Here is a 27,402-nt window from a genome sequence, read left to right as displayed (position 1 = left end):
CAATAGAAAACTCATTGTGTTTCGCGTAGATCTGCGCTCCATACGGCATACTACGGTTTAATGCGTTGAACCTCGTGGGGGAATACATGAGGTCCACGAAAGCGGAGAATTTGCCCTCAATAGTTTTCTGTCGCCAGTCAAAGCAGTGACTTTTCTGTTATATTATGTTTGGCTCTATATCCACCACTTAGTTGTTATGCTTCTCAAATTGTAAATACTGCAACAAAATCCGATTTTGTTTTGTTTTATATCGACTTTTAAATAAGATATTCATTTTATTTATAAGAAGGAAACAATATATTTCCTAATCATTTTGGGCGTGAGGTCACTACTGTGTTACCTGTTTTTCTGTTATCTTAATGGAAATTTAAATACTCTTTTTATAATTACAGTTATCTGAAGCCAATCTTGCGAATAGAGGTTTTCCAATAACATTCATAATGTGTCCCTGTTTACAATACAAAGAAGCTTTGAAATACATGTTTGCAAGAAATGTATTACAATCGAAATCTTCAAGGGAAACAGATCGTGATATTCTTAAATGTTCTGAGATTAGAAAAGAGTTTACTGTTCTGCTGCCCAAGACTTTCCCTGTGATACATCATGAGCCTCCTCTGAAATGGTGGTACTTAGAAGAATCGCCGGTAATAAAATTTAATAATAAGCTATAGTTTTAAAAAAGTAATTTAAAAAACTAAAAAACCCGACTGCGTTTCTTTATAGTTCGTAAAATTTAAGCAGTCGGGACCCATTCTAAATATAAAGACTTTGTGAGGGCACATACGGCTTGCTTTCTAGAATGGGTCCCGACTGCTTAAATTTTACGATTACTTTCTTGTTTTAGGGTTTTTTCATTTTAATATTATAAAGAAACCCTCCTTCTGGCGCAGTCGGGTAAAAACATTAACCGTTTCTCTATAACTTGAATTTCCATCAGTGACTTACTACGAGTTTGTCTTACGTTTAACGAAGGCGCGTTCGGCGCTCCAATTGGTTGGTTCATTCGTATCGGCCAATCAGACCGCCGCAGAGCAAACTCTTACTAAGGGTACAGATAAAGTTTTGACCATTAGTAACTATGAAATACTTATACATAAGATGACTTGAATAAGAGTAAAACATAAAAAGCTTTTTAAATAAAATATTGTTTAATTTCAGGTAAAGAAATGTGAATGTAATCAACTAACTGATCTGAATTTGTTGGACGACACAAATCAAGACAATGTTTTAAACATCCTCTCGAAATGGCATTGTACGTGCGGCAAGAAGGTGACATACATTATTTCCTGTTCAAGTTCAAGAAACGTGTATAAAATATTCTTTACACATCTTTTTTTTTTTATGAAACATGTACATGTAATCGAGCAGACGTATTACCTGATGGTAAGCAATCGCCGTCGCCCATGGACACTTGAAACACCAGAGGCTTTACAAGTGCGTTACCGGCTTTTTGGGAGTTAAGAGTTTAAGGGTTGGGAAGGGGGGAATTGGGCCTCCGCTATAACCACTCACACAACGAAACACAATGCAAGCGTTGTTTCACGTCGGTTTTCTGTGAGGCCGGGGTATCGCTCCTCTTCAGGACTTATTTTATTATGTTGGTTTTTCCAGCTGACCTCTTCACAAACATCAACAAGTGAGATCCCGGCACTTTCGATGGACAAGATTCCCCATGAGTCTAGCGAGGAAGCTTTAGAGCCACAGCCCCTGCCACTACGACGTTTAAAAGCCATTGCTGGTATGAATTTGCATTAATATGTAGACACTTTAATCTGTCTTTGTAGATACAAATGCGTTTTCGAAATCAAATGGGGACCCGTAAATACAACATGACGTGTTCATCAGTAAGTAGGACAAAGAAAAAAATATTAACAGATGTTGATGATTTTTGGGAACACTTTATTTTAGTGCTATTAATTTTACCTATAATATTGTAGCTAAGCTAACTTGATACCTTTGTTTTAGCGCCAGCATCTCGTTTAATACTGCAGCCGGGGGATCTGGTACGTTGCAAATACTCCTTCAGCCCTCAAGAGGAAGGTAACTACAGTCTGAAGCGGTATGTGGAAGTCAGTGGGTGGCCGAAGTCAAGAACTGATATCAATATTAGTGGGACCTGTGATTTGCCAAGGTAGGGTTACCGTATATAGTTGAAAGCTGGCTAATCGAAAAAAAACAGCAAATATTAAGATTATTATTAGTCTAGGCATTAATTTTTCTCATTTTTAAATTTGGGAAGAAAGACTAGGAATGTGTGGGATTTTTACCTACACCACCCAGTGTGAGTACACTAAAACCACCCAGTGGCCGCAGCACCGATAAGGGGCACGGAGTCCTCTATTTAGACACGTTCCGGAGCCATTCTATGGTGCAACGCCTGCTACGGTACATCCCTAGGGAGACGTGTGTCTTCCATAAGCCTCGCTGTGCTAGTTGCCCGGCAGCATGTGACCACTGTTTTCCCTGAAGTCGTTGGATGGGCATCTAGAGTTCACGCTCTATGCACCCGCGAGCCCAAATGTAGTTTAAGGCGCTGTGCATAGTCAAAATAGGATTGATTCAACAGTTTTTTTGCCCAATGTTTACATGTTAGAGCAACAAAAAAAATATATGTTAATCTTGATCATTTTTATGAATGGACCACCTTCTTCAAAACACGATTTCTATTAATTTTCTCGATAGAAAAAAATCATAAACTAACCATTTAAATTGAAATTCTAACCATTGTAACTATATTATTTATGAACATATCTTAATAAAATTAATAACAGTGACGTAATTTAAAATAATAAAGGGATCTGCCTTATTTATTTGTCGATTGAATTGATATATTTGTAAGATTTAATATAATTCATGATAAATAACTCAGAACGAATCGAACTAAACGTCGTCCGATCATGACATCTATTCGTTTCTCTTTCATTCCTACGCGGACCGGCAGTGACCGCTGAGGCGCGCTGCTTGGTGGACCTATGTCAGTTTGTGTCAATCGCCGCTCAGAAAATAATCATTCACTAACATATCTTTTTGCTGTTTGTAATATTTTATTTTGTAATTAGCTTTTTCTAAGTTGGGTTATCAGTATATTTTTTTGTACGAAATCGATTTGAATTATAAGTTGTGTAAATACAATTAATTTTTTCATATACTATTACCGCGTAGCATGGTGCAGATGACACATTCAATAACGTTCCGTACCATTCTTAAAAGGAGAAGGGGACTTTTGGACCCAGCAGTTAACTAGTTGAAATGTATTTTAAAAAAAACCGTAATTTTTTTCTAAGGGAAATCACAAAATATGGTACCTTGTTTCTATCTAGGAAGCGAGAAAACTTAAATTAAGTTATCAAACATTTATGATTATTTAATCATTTATGTATAACGTACTCTGTGATTTAAACTTCTTACAACACTCCTGTCTGATATCAGTCATATACCGAATTTGTGTTTCGTTCTGAGTGCGCACGTATTTTCCATGTTTTATTGTTAAACCCCACGACCTCGGCTTTATAAAGGACTTTTGACGGATCTTGCATTTCTAAATTACCTGACTCTCTATTTTGGACAACTGTTTAAGCCTATCAATTGGATATTGACGACATGGATCGCTGTGTAAATTGTACAATTGCGACTGGTCGCAGCAACTCTATTGGCAGAAGAGTCTTGGAATTATTAGTTATTCGTCAGTGGCGTGCATCTCAGCCTGTATAATATGGTATCTCAGTTGGGAAAGATACCAAGAAAATATACCCCGACCCCCTACCCAATTCTTAGATGACATTCTCCTAATTATTGAAGATGAATAATACATATTTTATACTAATATTGGTGTTTTATTTATATATCCTCCTATCCCTTTTTTAGTTTTTAAAAGATTAGTACTGCTTATAAGTGCAGAATATTGAATGTAAAAACCTATCTTTGACTGTAGCGACTGTTTAGGGTCCGGGAGAGCCAAACGTGTCAGATCTTCGACACGTCACACCAATGAGGTTTTACTAATAGAGACGTCATACTTATTGTAAAGAAATAATAATTATTCAGATTCAGATAATATACAATGTGATAGGGGCGAGACTTCTAACCCGTTAAGGCTGAGTACTACATCTAATTTTATCGACAAAAGTCGGGGGTCGAAGGGGTCGAATCCCCTCCCCCTAAAAATTATGGCTATTTTAATATTTTTTGTACTTTATGTGATATCAAAGGTTGTATGCGTCGCAGAAACAAAAAGAAAACGACAAATGGTAGCTAATAATCTTGGCTAACTAATTCATTACTTTTTTCATAAGTTTGATAATGTTTTGGTGAGAAAAAAAATCATTTCTGAATAATTTTTACCGAATAGATCGCTATTTTTCAATATTTTCAATTGGGGGTTCAACACCCCATATTTTTTTTTTTGTCGATAATGTCTTAAAGGGTTAGAAATCCCACCCCTATCACATTGTATAATATGTATATATATATATATATATCCTCAGATTATATATATATATATATATATATATATATATATAATAAAAAATATATAATATCATTGCGTCACACACGCTCCTTGCTTAAAACTATAACACAACCAAAACTATTCAAAAGTATTTCGTAAAAAACATAGAAATACTGCAATGTTATAATATAACCTCACTTTTACTACATTAGATACATATAACTTGATTCCTGGATAGCCAAATTTCACCAAATTTTCAGTGAGGCCTTAATATGTTATTAAATATGTTATTATATACTCTTACAAACAAGGCTAGTTTGATTCAGTTAACACCTGGGCCCAGGAATGTATGGAGAAGTTCCCTTCTCCTTTGCTGCGATTTAAAAATTATTATGAGTCAGGATCATCTGAATCTGTATCTGTATATCTGACATTATATACACGCAGATACACTGCACAACTAAACAACACACTTTAATAACAAAATTAAAGAGAATTCAATGTATGCTGCGAGTATCGATAGCGATAAAAAAGATCTTTCTAATGTCCATCCCTAATTATGTGGTACTGAGAGACGTCAACGTCATACAGGCAAATGTCACTAGCGCAAAAACTATAGTAGTAGTAAGTTTGTGTAAATTATTGTTCGATTTCGGTTTTCGTCATAAAAAAACTAATAAAAAAAATAAATAAAAATAAAATAAAAATGTATACAACATAATATTGAAAAAATAAGAAAACAAAAACTAATACGAGTAATGAGATTCGATCTTAAGGATCACGGAACGCGAATCTAGACAGCAACGCACTGGGCCACTCGTCCATGAAACTATAGTAGCGAAATTACGCTCCTAAATAAAATGGAATACGCATATCAATGACATTTGCACGGTGCACCCCTCAGTACACGAGACCCACTTCACCTGCTTCACCCCCTCAAATACATAAAAGTTGTCTATTCACCGCGCCTTAAGTCTAACGAGACATTCATAACATTATAGTTGTGTTACAGATTGGACAGTCGTCCAAAGAAAATGTTCGCTAATTTTGTGAGGAGAACCCAAGAAGACCACATCTATAAAATAACATACTTGGATGATCTCAAAGTATTTGAGTTTGGGCCATTGTTCATAGGGAGTAATAGGTAAGACCGTATAAAATTTGCCTAAAAAATATTCTTACCGGTTTAATTGTCCCAGCAAAAATTCTGTAGCTTCTACAGACAATAACGAACAGAACAAAAATGAATTATCCATTGCGGTCTACTCATTCTAAGGATGAATGTATGCACGTACATAACGTGGATACATTTCTGATATCTTTAACTGTCTGATTTTTGTAATAAGCTGAATGTGTTTTACAGAATTTATGAAGAAGATTACATAATAAATTTGAAAAATTCGTCCTTGATAACTGCAGATATTGTTATCGAGTTTCTAGACGAGACCACAGTATTTAATATTGACAAGACGAACATGAAATTGGAAGTAAGTAAAAGTATTATTAATTCTTGAATAAACATAATCACACAAAGTATAGCGGTATTAGGAATAGGAAGCCATTTCCTCTGATACATATTTGTGTTTGAACTAGTATTTATGCATGTCACATGTCTTTACCGTAGCCTGGCGGTCGAGGCAAATTAAAAATTTCAGCTGCCCCAGCCGAAGTGGGTGTACACAAAACCGTGCTACTATTCTGTGTCAACGACAACCCCGAAATAGTGATGGTGAACGTCTCTTGTAGTGGAGTGTGGCCTGTTGTTGAAATACTACCGCTGTCTAAGGTTATAGGTAAGATTTAATTTGTATAGGTACATAACAATTCCATCAGCACACGTGTAAATCCAATCATCAGCATTTTTTGTGCATTTACTGCTTCTAACTTTGTGGATATCATGACACCAGAGCTACTTAGTATAAGTTAATTTTACTATTTTCATTTCAATCTTTTAGGGCATCTAAACATGTCTGTTTCCGTTTGAATCCATTTGCTATTTAATTTTAAAAGCACAATTTAAGAACTCTTATAAAACTTTCATCTATTTATTCAGACTACGGAAGACTCCTACTCTATCGTCGAGAAGATGATAGGTTTATAGTAAAGAACGACTCAGTTCTACCGATAATGTGGAAGATACGCAACGCCCAGGAATTTGTTGAAGATTTCATAATAGCACAGACGTCGGGTATCGTGCCGAGGAGTGATAATCAAGTTGTGCCCGTCACATACATTGCATGTCGAGTTGGTGTTATCAATTCAAAAGTCCTTACGATCGACGTAAGTTTCTTCTTTGGATAATTGTAGTGTTATTGCTAATATGCAACAGTAAGAACATCTGCTAAAAGGATATTTAGGTTATCTGACTGCACGGTTGGCGCAGTGGCTGGGCAACTGGTTGCCGTACAACATCTAGCGGGTTCGATTCCCGCACGGAGCAACTCTTTGTGTGATCCATAAATTGTTGTTTCAGGTTTGGGTGTTATGTGTATGTGAACTTGTATGTTTGTAAACACTACCACGATACAGGAGAAAATCCCTAAAAAAAAACAAGCATGCCTTCCTAGCGCTGTTAAAATTAACCTCAATCTCATACAACTCCACAGATCTACGACTCACTAGGCCGTGGGGATCCTATTTTGATGGACAACTTGTCTTTATCCGCGGAGTGCTATGATGTAATGGTTGAATGTGCGCACGAGAACCCGTGCGAGAACTTTCTCAACTACGGCAACGTCAAAGTTAACTCTACGGTCGTTAGAGAAATGTATTTGCTGAACCGAGGCAAATACAATATTTACTTCAAGTTAGTTTAAACGTTATTCCTATTCATATGAATTAAAATGTCTACTATTTAAAAAAAAATGGTTCTTAACAAATACACTAACATTACATTCGATTTTTAGTTTTAATTCCGCTTATAGATGTATTTTTAACATGCGGTGTGCAGCACCGCCCTTCCACCCGCAATTAAATGCTCATGCAGCAGAGGTGCAACATAAAAACACACGCAATATAACATTCGATATAGGTAGGTATGTTTCGCTCCGACACGGAGCATCCTTAGAAGGTGCTCGAATTGCTGTTCGTGGTGCGGGCTGCGGGAGCCGCCGAGTCAACACATTCAGTCGAATGTATTGTTAGTGTAGAATGGATTTCTACAAAGTAACACCTGATTCTATTCTATGCCTTAACAAATAGATTGAAGAAGGTAAAGGATTTCCCTGAGCCGTCGCTGTTAAAGTCTTTCGAAGCTATACCAGAGTGCGGCGTGATCCCAGCCACTCTGAAGCTGGTAGCTATCGAGTTTGAGTGCACTCCCACCACCTCCATGAACCTGGTGAACGTGCCAGCTTACATCTGCTCCCTACTAGACGGCAGCAAGGAACAAGTCGTTGTGGCCAAGTTCCCAGTTTGTGTCAGCATCGCTTCATTTTATAATACGTAAGTTTGCAGTTTCTTTAATGGTATTATTGCTACATCTTTTCGAATTTTAATTTCAATGAAGTTTAGCCTGTGCCCTTTGTTTATTTATTTGAATAAATTATTTTTATCTTCAATAGCTAAAAAGTTTAAGGCATTTAACAGTGAATTAGTATTCCGATTCCGATATATGAAAAATATAACAAAGAATCCATAAAATTTCAAGGTTCACATTGTTTCCACTGGGCGAGTTGAACTTCCATATAATTCCGGTGGGGACTGGAATAATGAGAGATGTTATCTTGAACAATACAAGCAAATGTCCCGTCACTTACGAGATCGTTCTACCTGCTGCATATCAATTGGATCCTGCTGTGGCTGCGCTGCCGCCGAAAGGAAAAGATACTAGGTATGGTGTAGAGAAGAAAATTTAGTAGTACTGATATAGTTACTATTTATGTATCAATCCCTTTAAATCTATTTCATACATCGAAACCTCAATTCTAGATAATTAATTTTATTTATTAGTTAACATCACTACGTAACTATAATAAATGTCTTAATAAATTTACAGAATAAGAAACCCTCCACTAAAATGTGGCAATTTTCTGATAATGAACGAGGACAACCTGCTTCCCCCTGGCACCAGTCGCACGATACAGATACAATTCTTTGCGCCAGCCGCGCGGAAGTTCGAAGAGACTATTAGCTTTATTATTAGCGACACGTGTCCAGCCGAGGCCCAAGGAGTGCCGCTGCGACTGGTCGGCACAGGAGCCATGCCAACTTTGGATCTCTGGAATTTAGAGACTACATTTAGAGAACATTTAATTGTTAAGAATTTGTGCGAGTATAAAGTACCAGAGGTAATAATTAATGGTTCATCATATCGATTTGCTGAAGTTCTGCGTGTTACTACTGAGCGTATTTCATTGTCCACAGTCCTCACCACATTGTGTGTTTGTGGAGAACTCTGTGACGTTACATTTCTTCTGCGTTACGGTCAATTCGAGTCACATGGGTGCAATAGATCTATACAACAACGGACTTGTTGCTTGTGCGCTTAACATGAGGCTCCACCATCAAAGTAATTCTAACCCAAGCATATTCTCTTTGGATAAGTTCGAGACACACATCGAACCGTTACTACATAAAAATCTTGGGATCATTTTCTCTCCTAAATCTTTGCAGGTACGGAAGCAATTAGATTAGAAGATAATGCTATAAAATATGTTTGAGGATATAATATACCAAGTATTAATTATTTCAGGAATATAGAGCGGTCTTGGAAATAAGGCTTAAATTGTTAGACAACCAAGAACAGTCATTTAAAATATGTCTAATTGGAGAGGGGGTCATTCCTAGGATCGAATTGTTGTCACCTCGACTGAAACACCAAAGGACAGCTGTGCTACCATTTGCAGTGACGTGCTTGGGATCCATCAGTAGCAAACCAATTTCCTTTAGAAATATAACGTCGGTAAATAGTGTTACTGTTTTGGAAGTATTACAGTCACTGGATGAAGTTAGACCCATATTTTGGTTGGCTGCAGCACCGGAAAGCGAACATATGGTCACGTATGGAGGCAAGGGTAATTTCTATTTCAATTAATAAAGTTTGAAACTCTTATGCCTCGGTATAATATGTACACCGAGGCATATAAGAAAATTGTAGTTAAGGTTAACTACAATTTTCTTACACACACAAAAAATAAAATGACTACTATCTACATATTTCATTACCTACTTGATACATCAGCTTAAAATAATACTTTATTTTTTCAGAAGAGATAAATTTGCGAATGAAAGTAATGTTACGACCAGCTCAAGTAACAACATTGAATGCTTATTTCAATCCGATAACAAAAGGAAAAACTGATTGCGATATAAGAATTACCATTGAAGAAAACCCTTATGAATATTTTATGGTAACACTTCTTCAAATTCTAACGTTTAAAATTGTTAACTGACAGAAAAAGTTTAACACTGGAGTCTCGTAAAAAGTCAATAATTGTAAGCGCCATATCTGATCAAAATTAAAGGCGAGAAGAAGCTAATTTAAGATTTTCATTCCGGGAGTTTCAGACTCCCGAAAGGTGTTGGTTTCCGCCGAAACATGGCTAAAACATTGAAACATGTATTTTCATGACTTTCTCAGGACTTGAAAATTTATCGAGAAATCTCTATTAAGTTGTTATTACCGTTTTTAGTTATTACTTGACAGTTAAGTTTACTTTGTTCAGATAAGGTGTGAAGGCGAGTCGTTCATGGAGGATGTCATACTCGTGGGTCTGGAAATGCTTTCCATGGATTTGGACCTCGATACGTATAAAATGTCTTTGGATGAGTAAGATATTTACACATACTTTAACTAGATAAATGGGCAACCTATATTATATTACTTAATAGTTGCACAATTTACTTATAAAATATTTATTTGATGATTCTAGGTATAGTTAACATAATTAATGAAATTGTTTTAATAATTTTATTATGCATGTTTGGTTCAGTCAGTAGGACTAGGAGGTCTCGGGGTCGACTTTAAGTTATAGTAGGTTCCCCTTACATGAGCATAATCACCCCATTAGATATAATAACAAAAAAAAAGTTTTTTATAAAACATTTTTTCCAGGACCATGTCAACTGTGTCAACTATGGAAAAGAAAAGTAAAACAGCCAGTTTACTTGAGAAGAAAAAGTCGAGAACCACGCACGCTGTAGAGTCGAAAAAGTCCAAACGAATATCATCTGCTTCAATAAGGCCGCTGACCTATTCGGAACCTTCGCTTCTGAAATATGTCTTAGATTTTGGTAAAGTTAAAAATGTCTTTATAAGTCATGTTTGCTGCCACAATAAAGGTTTTTAATTTCGCGATAGGTTTAATTTATTAAAACCACAACTTGCTTTTGTCCGCAGAAATAATTAAGACATAATAATATCTAGATACTGTTTGTTATACGTTATTTTATTTGAGTCATTGGTGCTTACATGTATTATATTAATAATAATGGAGTCTTCAGGTTAATTAAGAGTTGAATCGAGTTTCTTTTTTACAAGAACTGGGTGAAACAAAAAAGTGATGGAGTGTTTGTGTTAAAGGTGGTTGCGAATTGTGTACCCTACAGAAGAGGTCGGTGGTAATGGTGAACAACTCAGAGAAGGTGTACAAGTTCTCCTGGTCGGAAGTGGAGTGCATCATCACAAAGCCTTCCATAGGCTACATCTCGCCAGGAGAAGAGAAAGATCTGGAAATTAATTTCTTCGCTGCGCAACCTGTTTCAATACATAAGGTTTGATTACTCATTTTAGGTCTAGTATGATAATGCCAAAGAATGCTACGCTTATAGTACATAGTATTACATACATAGTATTAGTAGTAGTAGAGAGATTGTGTTATCGACGTTTCATTCACTTTGTTACAAATAATACCAATAGCTTCTTGTTGCTTGCAGGAGAATCTAACCTGCGTTTTAACAGCGATTAGCGACGATAGTCTGACATTGGATATGAAGGGAGCGACGTGGGATAATCGCCAGATGATCACACGCTTCGATCATAACGCGTGAGTTGGTTAAATAAACAGAACAAGATTATCCAGGAACTTTCCAGAAGACTAGCATTGCCATGTTGTTGCTAGATATGCTTAATTTAGCCAGCACTCTGGTCAAAAAAAGTAGTTAAGTATCGACAACTGCCATAAGATTGGTGAAATGCAGTCACGCTTTTTTTAACCGAAGGGGCAGGCCGATTACGGCACGTAAGGCCGCTGTACAATGTACACGCACTTTTCACCATTTGTGTTATAAGCCCAGGTGCAAGTGAATAGAGCAGTTTCATTATTATTTACCTTCTTGATAAATTAATATGTGTTCAGTGGCTATTGAGATAGGTAGTGAACTATAATAACAAAGAATGCACGTACATAAAACTTCATCCATCATTGTCAACGACGTGCGCCGAGAATGTTTGCCAGATAAGTGTCTTAACAAGAGATGCGCGTATTAAATTGGAGACGAAACATTTGTACCAAGTTACCAACATAATAATATAACATGCAATAATGCAATAGATATTAATTACTAACAGTTGTTGCCTCCTTGACATTTCTCTTTCATCTGTGAATTCTAAACCGGTATTGTATTGGTGTATTCTGCCCATTTGCGCAAACCGCAAATTTAATGCTTAAAATTTTTACTACCGAATGTAGGTGAAAAAGGTACTTAAACATAAAAATACAAACCATATGAAGCTCATAATTGGGCGTCCGGTAACCTCACACACACAACGAAATACAACGCAAGCGTTATTGCACGTCGGTTTTCTGTGAGGCCGAGCTCCGGTCGAGCTGGCCTATTCGTGCTGAAGCATGCTCTAACACTTAAACAATGCCTACAATGTATTGCAGTTGTGAGGTTCATACCACACCAATTTTGAACATCTAACCATCTTTCCAGGGACTTAAGTTTGAATCAGAGACACGACGCTCATATTGGTGAGCTAGTGATTCCACCATCCGACCATATTCAGGGAACAATCACTATGGTGATAGTATACTCAGCACAAACCGAGTATACTAAATATACTACTGACTTACCGGAGCACAAAACATTGCTAGACACATTCATATATCAGGTAATCATCCTTCTTTTTACTTAAATAAAACTCATGGATAATAAAATTGACCGCACAATAAGCCATGACATAAAAAGAAGCTTTGACCACATGCTGTTGAATTTCATTTATTTTTAATGGGCTTTATAAGTAGCTTAAGAATAAATTAAAAAAGCCTGAAGTGGTTTATAAAGATAAGCGTCCACAGGCCCGCACGCATCGTACGCCATCAGTACGCATCGCATGTAGGCATTGCTGATGATGCGGTCCGTACGTTGCGGATCAGTGGACGCAGTTGTATGAGTTTCTATACAAAACAAACTAAAATCCGTTGCGTGCGATCCGTACGATGGGGGCCTGTGGACGCGTACCTTAAGTGAGCTTTTACGTTATTTCATTTTCATAGACAAGAAACTTCGAGTTCAAGGTGGAAAATGTAGGTCAAGTGCCGATGAAGGTAGTATGGAGTTTTCAAATAGATGACGAATTCCCAGCACGAGTTGACAAACAAGAAATAAGGAATTCACAGGTATATGAGACTTTTTAAGTTTTACCTAAAATTATCTTACTGATTTGTCATTCTTTTCCTGATCTTATACCAACTGTTTTTGAAGAGATGTGTTACAAAATGATCCCGCAGTTTGATCCCACCAAAAAAATGGACTCTCTGTTTAATCAATCCATAATAACGATTGTTGTTAGATATACTCCGAAGGTATTGTTGATGAAGAGGGTAATATTGTGAACCCTGGCTATTCGACGACCAGCAACGAGCCGCTGCCAGTTATGTCAGCACCTGAACCACCACCACCGCAGCCTGAGAATGGTAAAGTCAAATTAAATAAATTTTATGTAATCACGTTTACTTAAATGTTGTACTTGTCTTCTGATGTCTGATTTGTTCATGGGTTTCAGTAACAGATTGAACAAAGCTATAGCGGGTTGTTAACCTTGTATAATTGGTTTTATACAAAAATATACGCAATAGACGTAGCTTGAAAGTAGTCAAGCTACGTCTGATAGTTTACGGGCTTTTCATGACATATATACAACTATAGGGAAGTGAGGGATAATGAAGATAGTATGTTACAATTAGGTAAACTGGTTGTTTATGACGAGTAATTAAGATCTCTAATTGATTGTAATTTACCTTCAGAGCAAAGTAATGTGACGCTGTTCAGCAACAGTGTGGGTCGGGAAAGTGTCGACACATGGTTCGAGGTGGACCTGCCGTTCTCCATACATCCAGTCAAGGATTGCTTGAAGCCAGGCCAATCGACAGTCTTCACTGTGACGTTTGCACCAGTTGACGCATTCGATTTTAAAGTGCGTCTCAAAAGTACTATAGGTAATGAAAATCTGCGCTATATTTGAATACCTAGTTGGAATATAAAATTATTCATTACTATATTACTTGTATAATATATTTTGCTACACAATTAAGTATTGGTCTATCCGTAAGAGCTCTTAAAGAGAAAATGAGGCATTCAATAACTATTAATCATTATTTTATCCAGATAATCTCGATCCTTACGATCAGAACATATCATGCAAGCTAATAGCTCGGTCAGTGATCCCGTACGTCCACTTGGACATCGAGGAGAGTGACTACGTGACGTCAGGCAGGAGGAAGATCACGGGAGTCGCTTTACCTCCTCATCTCACTGTACTGGAGTTCAATGTCTTGGGATCAGGATGTTACAAAAAGTACCTAGTAGTATTGCTATTTTTATGTCTTTTTTGATCCAAACTTTTTTGTTTGATCCTTGTTACCTCGAGAACATTTATACTTACTCTATGTACACACATACAGAGTTTATTCATGCATTACTCTTGTTTTGTAATGTGCAAGAAAAGTAGATAGATACGAGTAGATAATAATAATACTATAAAAGTATTACTTAAATAAACCCATCAATAGAAAAGTCTATATCTAACTTAAAAAAATAATATAAGTAGTTAAAATTTTTAAACATACGATTTTGTGACCGTTATTTTAGGACTTTCAACGTGATAAATCCAACAAGCGAAGCGTATGAGTTCATATTTGAAATGGTGATGTCTGACAAGCCGGAGCTGATACCGGTGCACTGCAACAGGTTGAAGGGATACGTGGAAGGAGGCACGTCCTCTGAAGTTACCTTCACATTCTCTCCAACTACTCCTGGGGTAACGAAATAAATTGATATATCTTAAATAAAAATCAATATCATAGACTTAGTTAGTACTGATTGTTAAAATTGTATAGTCTACTGCAACAAAGAGCATCCTTGTGCCGTAACTGATTTCACTTTTCTATAAATACATCCAATCCAATCTGCCAATCCTACATTATGCACTTATATGGACAACTGCATCGTTAATCGAGTGGTCTCAAGTGCGACTGCCGGACGAGGGGTCTTGGGTTCGATTCCCGGGTCGAGCAAAGTATCATTGGGCTTTATTCGGTTTTTTGAAAATTTCTTAGTAGTAGCACGGAGTATAGAATTGTGCCCAGTATATAGCAATAAGCTCACCCCTTATTACAGGGGACTTACGACACAAATGGTGAAAAGCGGGGTGTACAATTGTACATTGTATAGCGGCATAACGTGTGCGTGTTACGTAATGTGCACCGCTGCCTACCTTTCGGGGATAAAAAGGCGTGACGTTGTTATTGTGTGTGATGGACGACTCAAACCATTTCTTTTATTAACTGACTTACAGGATTACGAGTCTCTTTGGAAGTTCCTTATACCAGTCTACAACCTCGTCATGAATGTATTAGTGGTCGGCCTAGTCAGGGAGCCAGACGTCGTTTTTGTCCCAACAATTCTCGTCATAAGAAACTCTTTAGTCGGCTTCACGAGCACGAACGTTGTTATACTGAAGAACAATGAAACCCAAGACCTGAACTTTGAGTTCAAGGGCAATTCGTTGTGTAATGAGTCCGGCAAGACGCCTGTTATTTGCGAACCTAATCACGGGGTGTTGAAACCGAGATCTGAGACGCCAATTAAGTAAGACATTTTATTCGTTAATAATTTTTATTGCATAATGTTTATTTTGACGTCGTGGCAGTCCCAGAAGGAGATGGTGGAATGAACTCAATGTATATGAAAAGGATTGGCTACAGAAAGCTCTACAAAGAGACTAGAGGAAGGAGGGTAGGGAGGCCTTTGCTCTGCAGTGGGACGACCATGGCTGAAAATAAATAAATAAAATAAATGTTTATTTGATTTTTATATTCTTTAAGGACAGTGACAGTTTGAGTATTAATAACAACCTCCATATGTATAAACAGATAGATCATCTGATGAATATTAAATTACTTATAGAAAAATTAGAACTAATAAAGTTTCACCCTTTTGTAAAACTATATATTTTTTTCTTACAGCATTATTTACACGCCAATCCATGACGGTCCACTCTCATATAAAATATATTGTAATGTGACATATCTAACCAAGTATCTAACGCTATGTGTTAACGCGCTTAGCTATTCCATTAGACCAAAAGTGACTTACTATATAATCGGCAATGAGCATGTGCTGAACTGTGACGCTATCACCAATATACATTTGGAACAGGTATGTGTGTATAATATATCAATTCTAAAATCCACATATTTTTCTTCATAATTATAAAAAAATGTTTTTAAGTGTTGTCTCTCTGTCTATTTGTGATTAACTCAAAAATTACTAAACGGATTTTCTTTTATTCTTGAGGAAGGCATGTGTGATTGATGAAGACTTGAGTACTGCGAGGAAAGCAGCGGATGGAATGCTAATACTAGAATTTATTAACTGCTAATTAATGAATTTATTCCTATTAACTTTATTCATATTCTTTTAGACTGCTTCGACGTATGAGAGAACGATAACATTTATTATAAAGAACGATGGTTCGGCAACGTTCTTCTTTGAATGGAGTTACAACGTGTCGTATGTGAAGAAATACATGCAGCTGAGTGTAGAGCCAAAGAGTGGTCACGTCACTCCCGGCAACGAAATTGAATGTACTCTGTACTTCACCCTCAAGCAAGTCCCCGTGCAAGCATTTCCAGTTAACTTGGGTGTACGTAAATAATATTTATATAATTAGATGATTTTTTATACAGACACTATCTAAGTGATTGTTTGGGTCTGAAGAAAGTCTTAGGAATAGTCGTAATATCCAGACATTGATCTGACACTTTTAGTGTTGTTAGTTTTGTATTTTAAAGCTTAAAATACAAAACATCCAATTTTTACGGTATACCTAATACTTTTTGTTTAGATTTCAGACGGTCCGGAGTACAACATATTTATTCACGCGGACATTGAAAAGCCTGCGTATCACTTCTCTTGTATGGACTATAACTTTTCAAAATGTTTTATCAATGCGCCTGATTGTACGTACAAGAAGCATATTGCGTTGACTAATGATGACAAAGTTCCAATTATGTAAGAATCATTTAAGCTTCTTAATTAATATCATTAGTATAATTTATTAGTTTTTCTTGTAAATATTTTCCATTTGATGTCCCAAAATATTTCCAGAATTCAACGGATTTTAACTAATATTGTAATTTAAATATTTTTCAGCGTTGCCTTAAATTTCACAAATATACCAGAGTTAGTGGTCGAATATGATGATGTAGCAAGTATCAAGCCGGGAAAACGTTTGAAAATTGCAATTGACTTCCGACCGAAGCAGGTCAAGGAATATGTGTTCACATTGCAATTTTTTGTGAACTCACTCTGCGAAGAAATTGTCACCATAAGAGGGGAAGGTTTGTTTCATTTTAATTGTATCGTTCACGTCTGTATTCACTGGTAGTAGGTAAGAGTACAGACCGCCATTTACTGAGATCTTTAGTTTCCATTTCATTCATGCCTCTGGTCATATACCATAAAAGTACAAACCCAGGATTTCTAGATTTGAAAATCTCCTTAATGACGTTGTCTCCGTTTAAAGTTGCTGCAGTTATAGATAATGCATACTGTTGATTGTATTTGCAGGTATTCCTCTCCTATTTGATCTCTACGAAGGGTGCCAAAAGAGCTTCGATTTGGGCTTCGTGAAAGTGGGCGAGAAGTTAGTTCGTACTATAGAAGTGATGAACCATAGCAAAGTAGCGATCGAAGCCTCGTACATATTCAGAGACATGTATCCTGTAGTAGATGACTCGACTAAATCTGATACTACGAGTGTTTGCTTGAGTCCTGGGACGGAGGCTCTGCAGCATGACGTGGGCCCTTCCAGGTAAAATTGTGAGACTTAGGTATATGTTAAATTCTTAATATCAGAATCAGCATCACGTTGTGAATGTGTGAAGAAACAGGTGTACGGCACGCGTAGTCTTTCTGTTTTACTAGTAACGATACGATTATTTTACGTATTTAAATTGTTATAGATAGCTACTCGTAACAAATGGATAGTCTGGGTTCCTAGGACCTTTCCTATTTAATAAATTTTGACAATTCCTCAGAGTGCAAATGTTACAAACATACAAAAATGACAAGGTGCGCCACCAAATCGCGAAGGACATACAGAATGCATTATCTTCTTTGAAAGTGATACCGAACAGGTGCACCATCCAACCGTATAAGAAAGTTCCCTTGAAGATACAGTTCAAACCAGTCGGAATGATTAGTACACTCAATGTTCAGGTATTTACCATTCAAGGATTATTTTTTATGGAACATTTTTAAACGAGTTAGACGTATCCTGATGGTAAGAAATCGCCGCCACCCATGGATTTTTGAAACACCAGAGACGAAACTTCACTCACACATCGAAAGACAACGCAAGCGTTGTTTGACGTCGGTTTTTGATGGTGTCACTCCGGTCGAGCCGGCCCTTTCGTGCCGAAGCATGGCTCTCTCACACTTAAATTGATATTGCAGTGCGAACATATTTAGAGGACCTGTACAATACTCTTAATTATTGTTGTAGCTAAATATGAAAGTATTTGATTTCGAGAGGCCTCTGGTTCGCCTCAGCGGCTGTGCCACGGGCATGAGTTTCTGCTTTAGCCAGAACTCGTTACAATTTGGTCGCGTGCGCAAACGTGGGTGCAAGATACTCAAAGTTATGCTCCAGAATAAAGGCGATTTTGGGGCCAGGTACTGTAAATCAAAGCACCTACCTATTGCCTATTGGGATAGTTATAATACCTAAGTTCTAATGCAGTTTTAGTTGAGATATTGTCAGAGAGATATCAGAGCAAGAGATTTCAGATTCAGGTGCATCTCCCAGATTTATAAAATAGGTATTTTTTTTTTTTAATCCCCAGTAAGTGCGTAAGACTTAACACAGACGGCACGATAAACAGATAAAGGGACAGGCTGAAATGGTACGAGGTGTACCACAATAGATTAACTCTCTATACATACATACATATATGTGCACCAACACTGACATATTCGGAACACAAAGCAAAGAAAAACTAAAAAACCGATGCCATCTGACCCACTGAAAGCTGGTTGCTTCCAACCGACTATCCTGAACGTTATAGGGCGAGGACTATCTCTATCAGTTGACGTCTTCTGGCCTGGCCTTCTAGACAATGATGATGATGATGACCAACTTTTCTTAAAATCTTTCTCTATACAGGTTCTGGTGGCAGCCACTAATCTCCAACGAGTTCATAATATCCCCTCAGTACGGCACGATAGCTGCTCACACCAACGTCACGTTCACCATCACATTCAGACCGGTTAATCATAATCCATTCATAAAAGTATGGGTATGTATTGTTTTACTCATGTTAGAACTATTATGCCATCAGCTTCGTAAGTGGCCTGTATTATTCCAGACCATAATCTACTCTTGTTCGAAATTTCATCTCGATCCCTTCAACCGTTTTTGACATGAAGGAGTAACAAATATAAAAACTTTCGCATTTATAATATAAAGCTTTCGCATTTTTATAAGTGTATAAGGAACTTTCGCATTCGCAAGTGTATAAACATTAAAATTAATTATCTACAGTATAATTGCTAGGCTTGTGTGCAACGATCGTTTAGGACTTGGAAGTGTAATAGTAGGTACCTACGAACCTATGTAGATACAAACATTTATTTAGCCTCGTTGCCTGAATCATATAAAGGTAAGGGGGCTAAGATTATGAGGATTAGGTATGACTATTATTAGATTTTTAACTTCAAAATTCTCTGATGTAAAAGCAGTCTAATTTTCTTAGTATCACTATTATATTTGGGTTCCAGGCAAGTTGCAACATAGAGAATTACAAGCCTCTTGAATTGGCCCTGTACGCGACTTGCGTGGACATGGGTAACATACAAAATAAGACTGTGTACATGGAGTGTCCTGTGCGCGACGTCCTCAAAGACTACGTAGTCGTTACTAACCCGTAAGTGTAACCCATGGATAATATTTGCCAGTTATTTTTAAGTATTAAGTGTGGGAGAGCCATGCTTCGGCACGAATGGGCCGGCTCGATCGGAGTGATACCACGGGCTCACAGAAAACCGACGACGTGGAACATCGCTTGCGTTGTGTGAGTGAGGTTACCGGAGGCCCAATTCCCCCCTTCCCGATCTTCCCCATCCCCATTCCCGAACAACAACCCTTAAATTCCTAACTCCCAAAAAGCCGGTAACGCACTTGTAAAGCCTCTGGTGTTTCAAGTGTCCATGGGCGGCGGCGATTGCTTACCATCAGGTAATACGTCTGCTCGACTATATTATGGTTCATAAAAAAAAGTAGCAAGAGAAAGTTGTCGTTTTTTCTTGCAGATTGCAGATGTGTGTCATCTATTTATTAATTTATAAACTAACCCCCGAATACTGAAATGCTTTTTAATTTTAAGTTGCACTTTAATATCGTGCTATCGCCGTCATTTTACAAAGAATGTATAGTGACAGAAGTATTTTTGAGAGCGACTTAAAGGTCTCAGCACACATATGGGATCGGAAAGGGATCGTAACCGTAACGCCTTTCGCCTCGCTGTCAACCAGGCGTCAACCTACCGTATGCACGTAACGAAAGCGTATCAGCAGCGCCTGTACGTCAACTCGGCTACGGCTAGGCGACACCGACTAGACTAACACGATAGTTAGTCGGTACGGAGAGACGTAAGCGCGGGGACGGAGAAACGTAAGCGCGGGGACGATGAGCCGTAAGCGCGGGAATTCAAGTTCGGAGCCTGTTCCGAGTCGAGGCGATTACGTTATTATTCCGATTAGTGTGCGTTGCAGTAGGGAGTTTAATACAAACCATTCTGAACGGCTCGAGGCGATACGGTGACGATCCCTTTCCGGTCCCATATGTGTGCTGAGACCCTAAAATTGAGTGGCGTTTGAGTATTTGAATATAAGTTAGTTAGCCCTCTCATGAATATGAACGTGTGACTAGGGTAAATTTATAAATATGTACTTACGTCTTGTTTGTAGAACTGATGATTTATGGTTCGTTATATCTGAAATATCTGGTGGACCATTCGAAACTTTGAAAGAGTTTCACGTTGAACCTAATTCCACATTAGACATTCCAATCAGTTTCAAGCCGAAGACTCTTGGTAAACACGAGGTAACATTGCTTCTTTATTTCCTCACGTTAGGTACTTTATTATAAAATATGATAGTTTTATTTTTAACTTTTCTAATGAGATGGATGATACAATAAGATCACTAGTTACAGTACAGATATTTCGATAATATACTTAGGTAGATAATTTCAGTTGCTTTTTGACTAAGTATAAATATATAAATTGCTTTAGATAATTAATGTTTCTCCATCCTATATATCTTCTAATAGAAGAAGATCTATAGAAGACTTCTATAGATCTTTCTATCGTAATTCGTCAAAATACCTAGGTACTAATGTGGGTATTTACCTACTGAGTAGTTCGTAAGTACATATTTAAAGTTCTCAGATTCTCTTCCTTTTTTCAGAGTCAAGTGCTTTATTCACCTCTCGGGGAAAGCGCATTATTCGTCGCTTTAATTGGAAATGCGCTGGGTCCTAACCCAAATGGCACCATCAACGTAAACATACCAGCTAAGGAACTCCTAGTTGAGTTATTGTTAGTGTACAACATTACCGAGGTAATTGTAATAATCAACGTTTGTATTTTGTGTTTTGATGCTCTCTAGATAGGTGCTGTTTCGGCTTTTCAAAGTGAGAGTTCAATACGAAACTTTCTTTAAAAAGCACTCCTATTTATAAACTTGCGTTTGAAAGCTGGCGCTAATCATGTATTAACGACTGGATGATTGTGACTATGACATATTTATGTTATTGTTTTAAAATGATGCAGTATTTGATCTACCTGCGAACAAGACTACCTAGGTACTCTATAATAGTGCTTATTTTCTAGCAGTCTGGCGATGGAAGATAAAAAAGTTATGTACTTTTTAGAAGGACAAGCGGGACTCATAAAATTTTTCACTAATTTAATTATTTTCTAGTGCCCCGAAACGTACGTAGCGTCGACGGAGCTAGTGAGAGTTGTTCCTGATAAATTTGAAGGACACTATGAAATTAAATGTGCAGAAACAATAAAAACGTGGGGAGAGGCGGCTGCCACGTGTCGTTGGACCTTTGTGTGCTATGAAGAATGCGAAATGTCGCTCAAAGTATGTATCTACCTACATATTTTACATACCTCATTAATACAGATTATATAGGCACCTAAATAGGTACAAAGCAATGTATGGTAGGTACCTACAAATACACAGAAATATACCTATAACCTATTTTATTTTAGGTGGTATTCGTAAACCAGGCGACTCGCGAATATCAATTCTACATCATCAACGTGTTAGTGACTCCGAGCCTCATAGTGGACACGTTGAAGTTTGTCTGCCGCGCGCGGGAGATGGCACAAAATGAACTAGTTGTTAAAAATCCACTGGCCGAAGACGCAGAATTCACTATCCACTGTGAACAACTACAATGTCCCGATACTTTGAAGATTAATAAGAATTCTGAGGTAAATTTTCTTAATTTTGGTACCTGGGTGAGGCCGCCAAAATTGTCTAATATATCACAAGAGTAACACAACAGATTTTGTGTTACCGTCACACAAATGTAACCCAAAAGTAACAAATGTTTTGGGTAAAGGTGGTTTAAAAATGGTAAAATAAACCATCTAAGATAATTCAAGACATATTTTTTGATTGGATTTTATTAGCGGTAATGATGACTAGCACAGGGACTTTTAATAATAAAATTGAAAAAATATATTCCGATTTTATACTTTTGGCGGTATCGTCTTTGTCGTTCTGCAGCAGTTAGTGGCATTGTCTAAACGAAATAGACTTTAATAGACATTTAATATGCACATGAATAGATTATATTTCATTTCAGAGAAAACAATGCATAAAAGGTACCTACTGGTGATCCGATTTATTTTTCAGGCTGTGTTAACGATGACGTATTCACCATTGGTGGTTGGTGAAATAGAGGAGCACTTGGAAGTCTCTAATTACATAGTTGGCACATACGTTTACAAAACTCTGTTGAAATGTTTGCCCGCGAAGGAGAAAAATCTAGAATATGAAACTTCACTTGGGACTAATATTCCTATCCGTCTCAAAGTGCAAAATAAAAGTGATGTGAGATGTGAATTCGTTTGCAAGGTAATTTTCTTCGTATCTGTATAACGGCTTTTCTGATCTGGGAGGGAAGTTTAGAGGTCTAGGTACATACCGGTAGACGTGGGAACAAATAGTTAATTCTACTCTACTTACATAAGGACCGGTTTCTCGGCAGCCTCTTTGCGCTGGATTTTGAATATAGGTAAGATCGTGGGTGTAGGGCACCGTTATGTTGAAACAAAAAAAAGTAGATATTCATTGCATTTGGGTCGATGTATCGACTTAAGACGCCTGACGCGCCTGCATTGGTTACCTACATTCGACTACTAATAGAAAGCTACTGAACGCAAATCCGTTAAGGCGGTTTTCGAAGACGCCCATGACGTTTAAGGTGTTAAGTTTTTGTTAAACGATTTTCCAGGTGTCCCATCCGTCTATACAGGCGGAAAAGGATTACGCTCTCGGACCGCTAGAGAAAGGCAAGTTTTTAGTGTGGTTCGAACCTACGGAGCTCGGTGTCCAGAATTGTAGGATTTCGTTCAATTCCGATATTGCTGGCGAATTTATGTAAGTTTATTGAAGTGTTACATTTTTAATGGAAGTTCTTAACTGATTTAGATAATGTTTATTATAGAGGTAGGCATATATTTTTACCTATCTATATTTACGAAGATATAAAAAGTGGTGTGTGTTTACAGATTCAACATAAAAGGAATTGGTACTGATCCGAAGCCGAGTGGTCCATATGAAATAAAAGCTGGCTCATTTACATTTATAAAGTTCAAGAACGTTTTCGATGATACGAAAATGTTTAAAATATACGTTGATAGAGACGAATTTTTTGTCAAAACTCTGTATGAACCCGTCAGGCCTAAAAAGGTACATCCCTATTTATAATTTCTGTACTTAAAAGTTGTAAACATTTTACTTTGTTTTAAAGTAAGCAAGTTAATTTCTAATACATATATCTATTATTATATTTGCAGGAATTGAGACTACAGGTGTTCTTAGTTGAAAGGCCAGTAACAGGATGGTCAGTAATGCCCACTGGTACTCTCACCATCGAGAACTGTGAACCAACAAGTCCCAAGGTGCACTGGACATACTTCCTGCAAGGCATACCCTGATACAGATTGTGATAAGTATTTTGTGTTGTCTCATTAGTATTGGATTTTTGTTCATTATTACATTTAATTATTATAATAATAATATACACATGTTTAATTATAACGTTATTTTATTTCCGTGATTAATTATTATTATATTACCAGTCGCTTACACTGAATTCTTGTACAATGTCACCTTTATCTTCCACTGGTTCTTCGTCGACTTCCATGGCCTTTTTCTTGGCAGGCTTTTTCTTTTCCTTCTTTTCTTTCTTTTTTGCTTTTTTCGCCTTAGGAGCGGGTGTGTCATCGTCGTCTTCTGTCTTAAAGTGGTCACCGTCATCCTCATCGTCAGATGGGAACAACTCTACAGGACCCTTATTCTCCATTTGAGCATTTTGAATGGCTTCATCAGAAAGTTTCGGCCTCTTAATCTTGGGCAGTTCACCAGCAATTTCATCATTCTTAGTAATCTTCTTACGTTTTTGTATTTTGTTAATCTTGCTCCAATTTTCGTAGAATGTTTGCAGGGGTGTTCCTTTAGTTTTGATGTTAGTTTCCCAAGCTACAATCATTTTTTCGTCACTTAATGAGAAACTAATTTTGGCTCTCTCTCGCTCTATGAATTTCGAGTTTTCCTCGATTTTTTCGACTAACTGACGCATTTTTTTAGTATAGTTTGATACTGAACATGTCTTCAAGAACTGTTTAATCTGAAACAATAAAATATGTTTTCATTAAGTTGTATAACAGATAAAATTGGTAAAAAAAGTAAGTAGGTAAGTTTAGCTCTCAAATAATATAATGTGATTGAACATACCTGCATTACAGCCAGTAGTGTTAAATCAGGGAAAGCAATAGTGTGTGATTCATTGGCAGTGTACTCTAGCAGAAGGGCATATAGTCTCTCTATCACTGAGTCTTTGAATCCATTCTCCATCAGTTGTGACTTTGCCAGTCTCAGAATGCATGAGAAGTCTAGAGGCTTCATTGACACTTTCTTATGTTTCTTATTGAAGTCAAAACTGGTTAAAACCTGAAATTAAACACAAAATGTTTAATGTTTACATGTTCTGTATGAAAGTATTATTTAATTTTATTATCAATAAAAATAATGGTTACCTCAACAAGGAATGGTAATACAGGCACAAAGTTGTTGGACTCTTTTGATAGGTTTATCAGAATCTCAACACAATGGAATCTCAGAGGATAGTACTGATGTGTCGGCACAAGTTTAATAGTGTTAGTGGTAATCATCACCAGAGGATAGATCAGTGGCTGCAGTTGTGGCTTATTTGATGTTGCCCCAAGTAAGTCTGCCCATAAATGTAATGAATTCACATATTGCCAATTGTAAACAGCTTGTCTATTCTCAATCTTTTGTACAACAATAGCATTTCTTAAATGTATAGCGAGCTGTCGAATGTACAAGAAGACATGTTGGTATGAAACATTTAGGTCTAATGAGAACATTTCCACAAGTGATCTCCTCATGAAGTTGATGCCTGGCCAGGTGGAGGGGCTGACGAATTTACAATTTTTAACATAAGTCAAGTACATGGCCTTTAATACTTGATCAAGTAATGCTGGCTGTTGGTTCCTAGTTATTCTCAATATGCAGAGGAAGGCTAGCACTCGCACAGTCTCCTCACCAGTGCTCCAGAATGTTAGGAGCTTCTTCAATGCTTGTTTAGCTATCCTAATAAAACAAGCTACATACACAGACATTTGATGCAAATGTTTCAGCAACACTGTGAGTATATTCTCAGATGTTACACCTCCAAGCAATTTCAGTAAATCACTGAGGTAGGAAATCAAATGAGTTTTAATTTTAATAAAGTGTTTGCATTTCTGTGGGTCTTTGCCAGACTGTTCCATGCCTAGATATTTCCTAATTGCTCCTGGCAGGTAGAGGACACACATTTGTATCACAGCATTGAACACTGATGAACCTGCAAACGAGACATACCATTAGTAGAAAAATAAACAATTAGATATTCTCAAGGTAACCAATTGTAAGATATAAGGGTGACAATGATAGTACCTTCAACTTTATACTCTCCCGCTGAGGCTCCATCCTCACTGGTGGCCCTCAACATGGCTGCATTGAAAGCCTTTATGACAGTAGTTATTGTCGTCAGTTTCACTTTTACTTCATTTTGTAGTTCTGCCTGCCATTGGGCAACCATTTTAAGGGTGATTTTTCCCTGAACTGGTTTTGCTTCTTCATCCTGTAGAGGTAACAAAATATAAAGTTGAATTCAAAGGATTAGATTAATACGGAATTTTATAATGTTGCAAAATTTATTCTACTACAAGCTTCTGTTAGCAGCTTCACTCGCATTCCCATGGAATAAGATAGTCCTATCACCCAAGTCATTAGTTCAAAGTTATTTCTAAATAAATAAAAGTTACCTCAAAGTCACTTTCATCACTGTCTCCCCTGAGTGGGCCTGGTTTGTGAACTTTCTCATCATCATCCTCATCATCACCACCATCTTCCTTGTCTGACGCATCATCACCAGACTCCACATCGAAATTCAGCAAATTTTCATCATTCTCCTCCAAGAAATTGTAAAAATCTGGATCTGTTTTCTTTAGTTTCTCCAACGATTTCTTGTGAGTTGCAGGATCTAGTTCTTCTTCAGAATCTGCTTCTTGATCTTCTTCTGAATCTGCTTCTTGTTCTTCTTCAGAACCAGCTTCTTGTTCTTCTTCTGAATCTGGTTCTTGTTCTCCTTCTGAATCCATTTCTTGTTCTTCTGAATCTATAATTTGTACAATGTTAGTTCATAAAACATTCACTCGATTAACACTGATGGCGCATGGTTATGAAAGTGTACTACAATTTGTACAACTGTATTACTATTTACAGTGGACTGATAATCACAGTGGCATAAACATGTGAATAAAATAGTCTAGATATATGAATAATATATTCGAAAAATACAGGAAATAGAATTAGTATTATATAGAAAACATTTTGATTAATTGCAATCAGTTTCAACATAATTGAAGTTTTGTGAAATATTTATCGTGCACGACAATATCAAGACTTGCAACTAACCTGAATTTTCAGAAGATTCAGCTTCCACGGGTGCTTTATTCCTCTTCATTATGTCTATTTACAGTAATATAATAAATAAGAGAATAAACTTTGCTTAAATTCCACGTGCTTTTCGGCATGCATGGAATAAACAAATTAAATGTCAAATGTGTTTCCGATTTTGACATATTCTTGCTTGACAATGACAACTGACATTAGTAGAGTTGGGCTCCTTACTA

General features: G+C 37.1%; 2 protein-coding genes across 3 annotated transcripts in view; one reads left to right on the top strand and one right to left on the bottom strand.

Moving 5' to 3' along the window:
- The window catches only part of LOC118273327 (hydrocephalus-inducing protein-like), a 41,797-nt gene extending 17,562 nt beyond the window's left edge, over nt 1-24,235 (top strand). For both annotated transcript variants that reach the window (XM_050695071.1, XM_050695069.1), the window contains exons 39-81: nt 393-644; nt 1,159-1,269; nt 1,612-1,738; nt 1,966-2,131; nt 5,460-5,591; nt 5,811-5,934; nt 6,072-6,240; nt 6,501-6,727; nt 7,054-7,253; nt 7,649-7,891; nt 8,097-8,279; nt 8,445-8,736; nt 8,813-9,061; nt 9,141-9,462; nt 9,656-9,798; nt 10,114-10,217; nt 10,503-10,681; nt 10,971-11,161; nt 11,324-11,433; nt 12,326-12,503; nt 12,889-13,011; nt 13,185-13,308; nt 13,639-13,830; nt 14,000-14,189; nt 14,483-14,651; nt 15,189-15,481; nt 15,859-16,051; nt 16,317-16,538; nt 16,740-16,906; nt 17,048-17,235; nt 17,465-17,708; nt 17,935-18,115; nt 18,402-18,571; nt 19,062-19,194; nt 19,676-19,821; nt 20,864-20,999; nt 21,365-21,517; nt 21,881-22,048; nt 22,180-22,404; nt 22,832-23,053; nt 23,433-23,578; nt 23,710-23,890; nt 23,998-24,235. In XM_050695071.1, the coding sequence (XP_050551028.1) occupies nt 393-644; nt 1,159-1,269; nt 1,612-1,738; nt 1,966-2,131; nt 5,460-5,591; nt 5,811-5,934; nt 6,072-6,240; nt 6,501-6,727; nt 7,054-7,253; nt 7,649-7,891; nt 8,097-8,279; nt 8,445-8,736; nt 8,813-9,061; nt 9,141-9,462; nt 9,656-9,798; nt 10,114-10,217; nt 10,503-10,681; nt 10,971-11,161; nt 11,324-11,433; nt 12,326-12,503; nt 12,889-13,011; nt 13,185-13,308; nt 13,639-13,830; nt 14,000-14,189; nt 14,483-14,651; nt 15,189-15,481; nt 15,859-16,051; nt 16,317-16,538; nt 16,740-16,906; nt 17,048-17,235; nt 17,465-17,708; nt 17,935-18,115; nt 18,402-18,571; nt 19,062-19,194; nt 19,676-19,821; nt 20,864-20,999; nt 21,365-21,517; nt 21,881-22,048; nt 22,180-22,404; nt 22,832-23,053; nt 23,433-23,578; nt 23,710-23,890; nt 23,998-24,138 (7,809 nt within the window). In that variant the 3' untranslated portion in view covers nt 24,139-24,235. The remainder of the gene's footprint in view (nt 1-392; nt 645-1,158; nt 1,270-1,611; nt 1,739-1,965; nt 2,132-5,459; nt 5,592-5,810; nt 5,935-6,071; nt 6,241-6,500; nt 6,728-7,053; nt 7,254-7,648; nt 7,892-8,096; nt 8,280-8,444; nt 8,737-8,812; nt 9,062-9,140; nt 9,463-9,655; nt 9,799-10,113; nt 10,218-10,502; nt 10,682-10,970; nt 11,162-11,323; nt 11,434-12,325; nt 12,504-12,888; nt 13,012-13,184; nt 13,309-13,638; nt 13,831-13,999; nt 14,190-14,482; nt 14,652-15,188; nt 15,482-15,858; nt 16,052-16,316; nt 16,539-16,739; nt 16,907-17,047; nt 17,236-17,464; nt 17,709-17,934; nt 18,116-18,401; nt 18,572-19,061; nt 19,195-19,675; nt 19,822-20,863; nt 21,000-21,364; nt 21,518-21,880; nt 22,049-22,179; nt 22,405-22,831; nt 23,054-23,432; nt 23,579-23,709; nt 23,891-23,997) is intronic.
- LOC118272990 (nucleolar complex protein 2 homolog) lies at nt 24,231-27,351 on the bottom strand. Its single transcript, XM_035589716.2, has 6 exons — nt 27,185-27,351; nt 26,533-26,885; nt 26,162-26,348; nt 25,240-26,069; nt 24,938-25,153; nt 24,231-24,830 (listed from the first exon to the last, which is right to left on the bottom strand). Exons 1-6 carry the CDS (start codon nt 27,231-27,233, stop codon nt 24,276-24,278), a joined length of 2,190 nt encoding a protein of 729 aa, XP_035445609.2. The 5' UTR covers nt 27,234-27,351; the 3' UTR covers nt 24,231-24,275.
- Nucleotides 27,352-27,402: the final 51 nt, after the last annotated feature.

Source organism: Spodoptera frugiperda, chromosome 1 (assembly GCF_023101765.2).
Source record: "Spodoptera frugiperda isolate SF20-4 chromosome 1, AGI-APGP_CSIRO_Sfru_2.0, whole genome shotgun sequence".
NCBI lineage: Eukaryota > Metazoa > Arthropoda > Insecta > Lepidoptera > Noctuidae > Spodoptera > Spodoptera frugiperda.
The sequence above is the reverse complement of the archived record's forward strand: the minus strand, read 5'-3'. Positions and strand labels throughout refer to the sequence as shown.

Coding starts and splice junctions, on each gene's coding strand:
- LOC118272990 (XM_035589716.2), bottom strand. CDS start 27,233: ATGAAGAGGAATAAAGCACCCGTGGAAGCTGAATCTTCTGAAAATTCA. Junction 26,070..26,161: donor GGGAGAGTATAAAGTTGAAG/GTACTATCATTG, acceptor TCTCGTTTGCAG/GTTCATCAGTGTTCAATGCT. Junction 25,154..25,239: donor TATTACCATTCCTTGTTGAG/GTAACCATTATT, acceptor GTTTAATTTCAG/GTTTTAACCAGTTTTGACTT.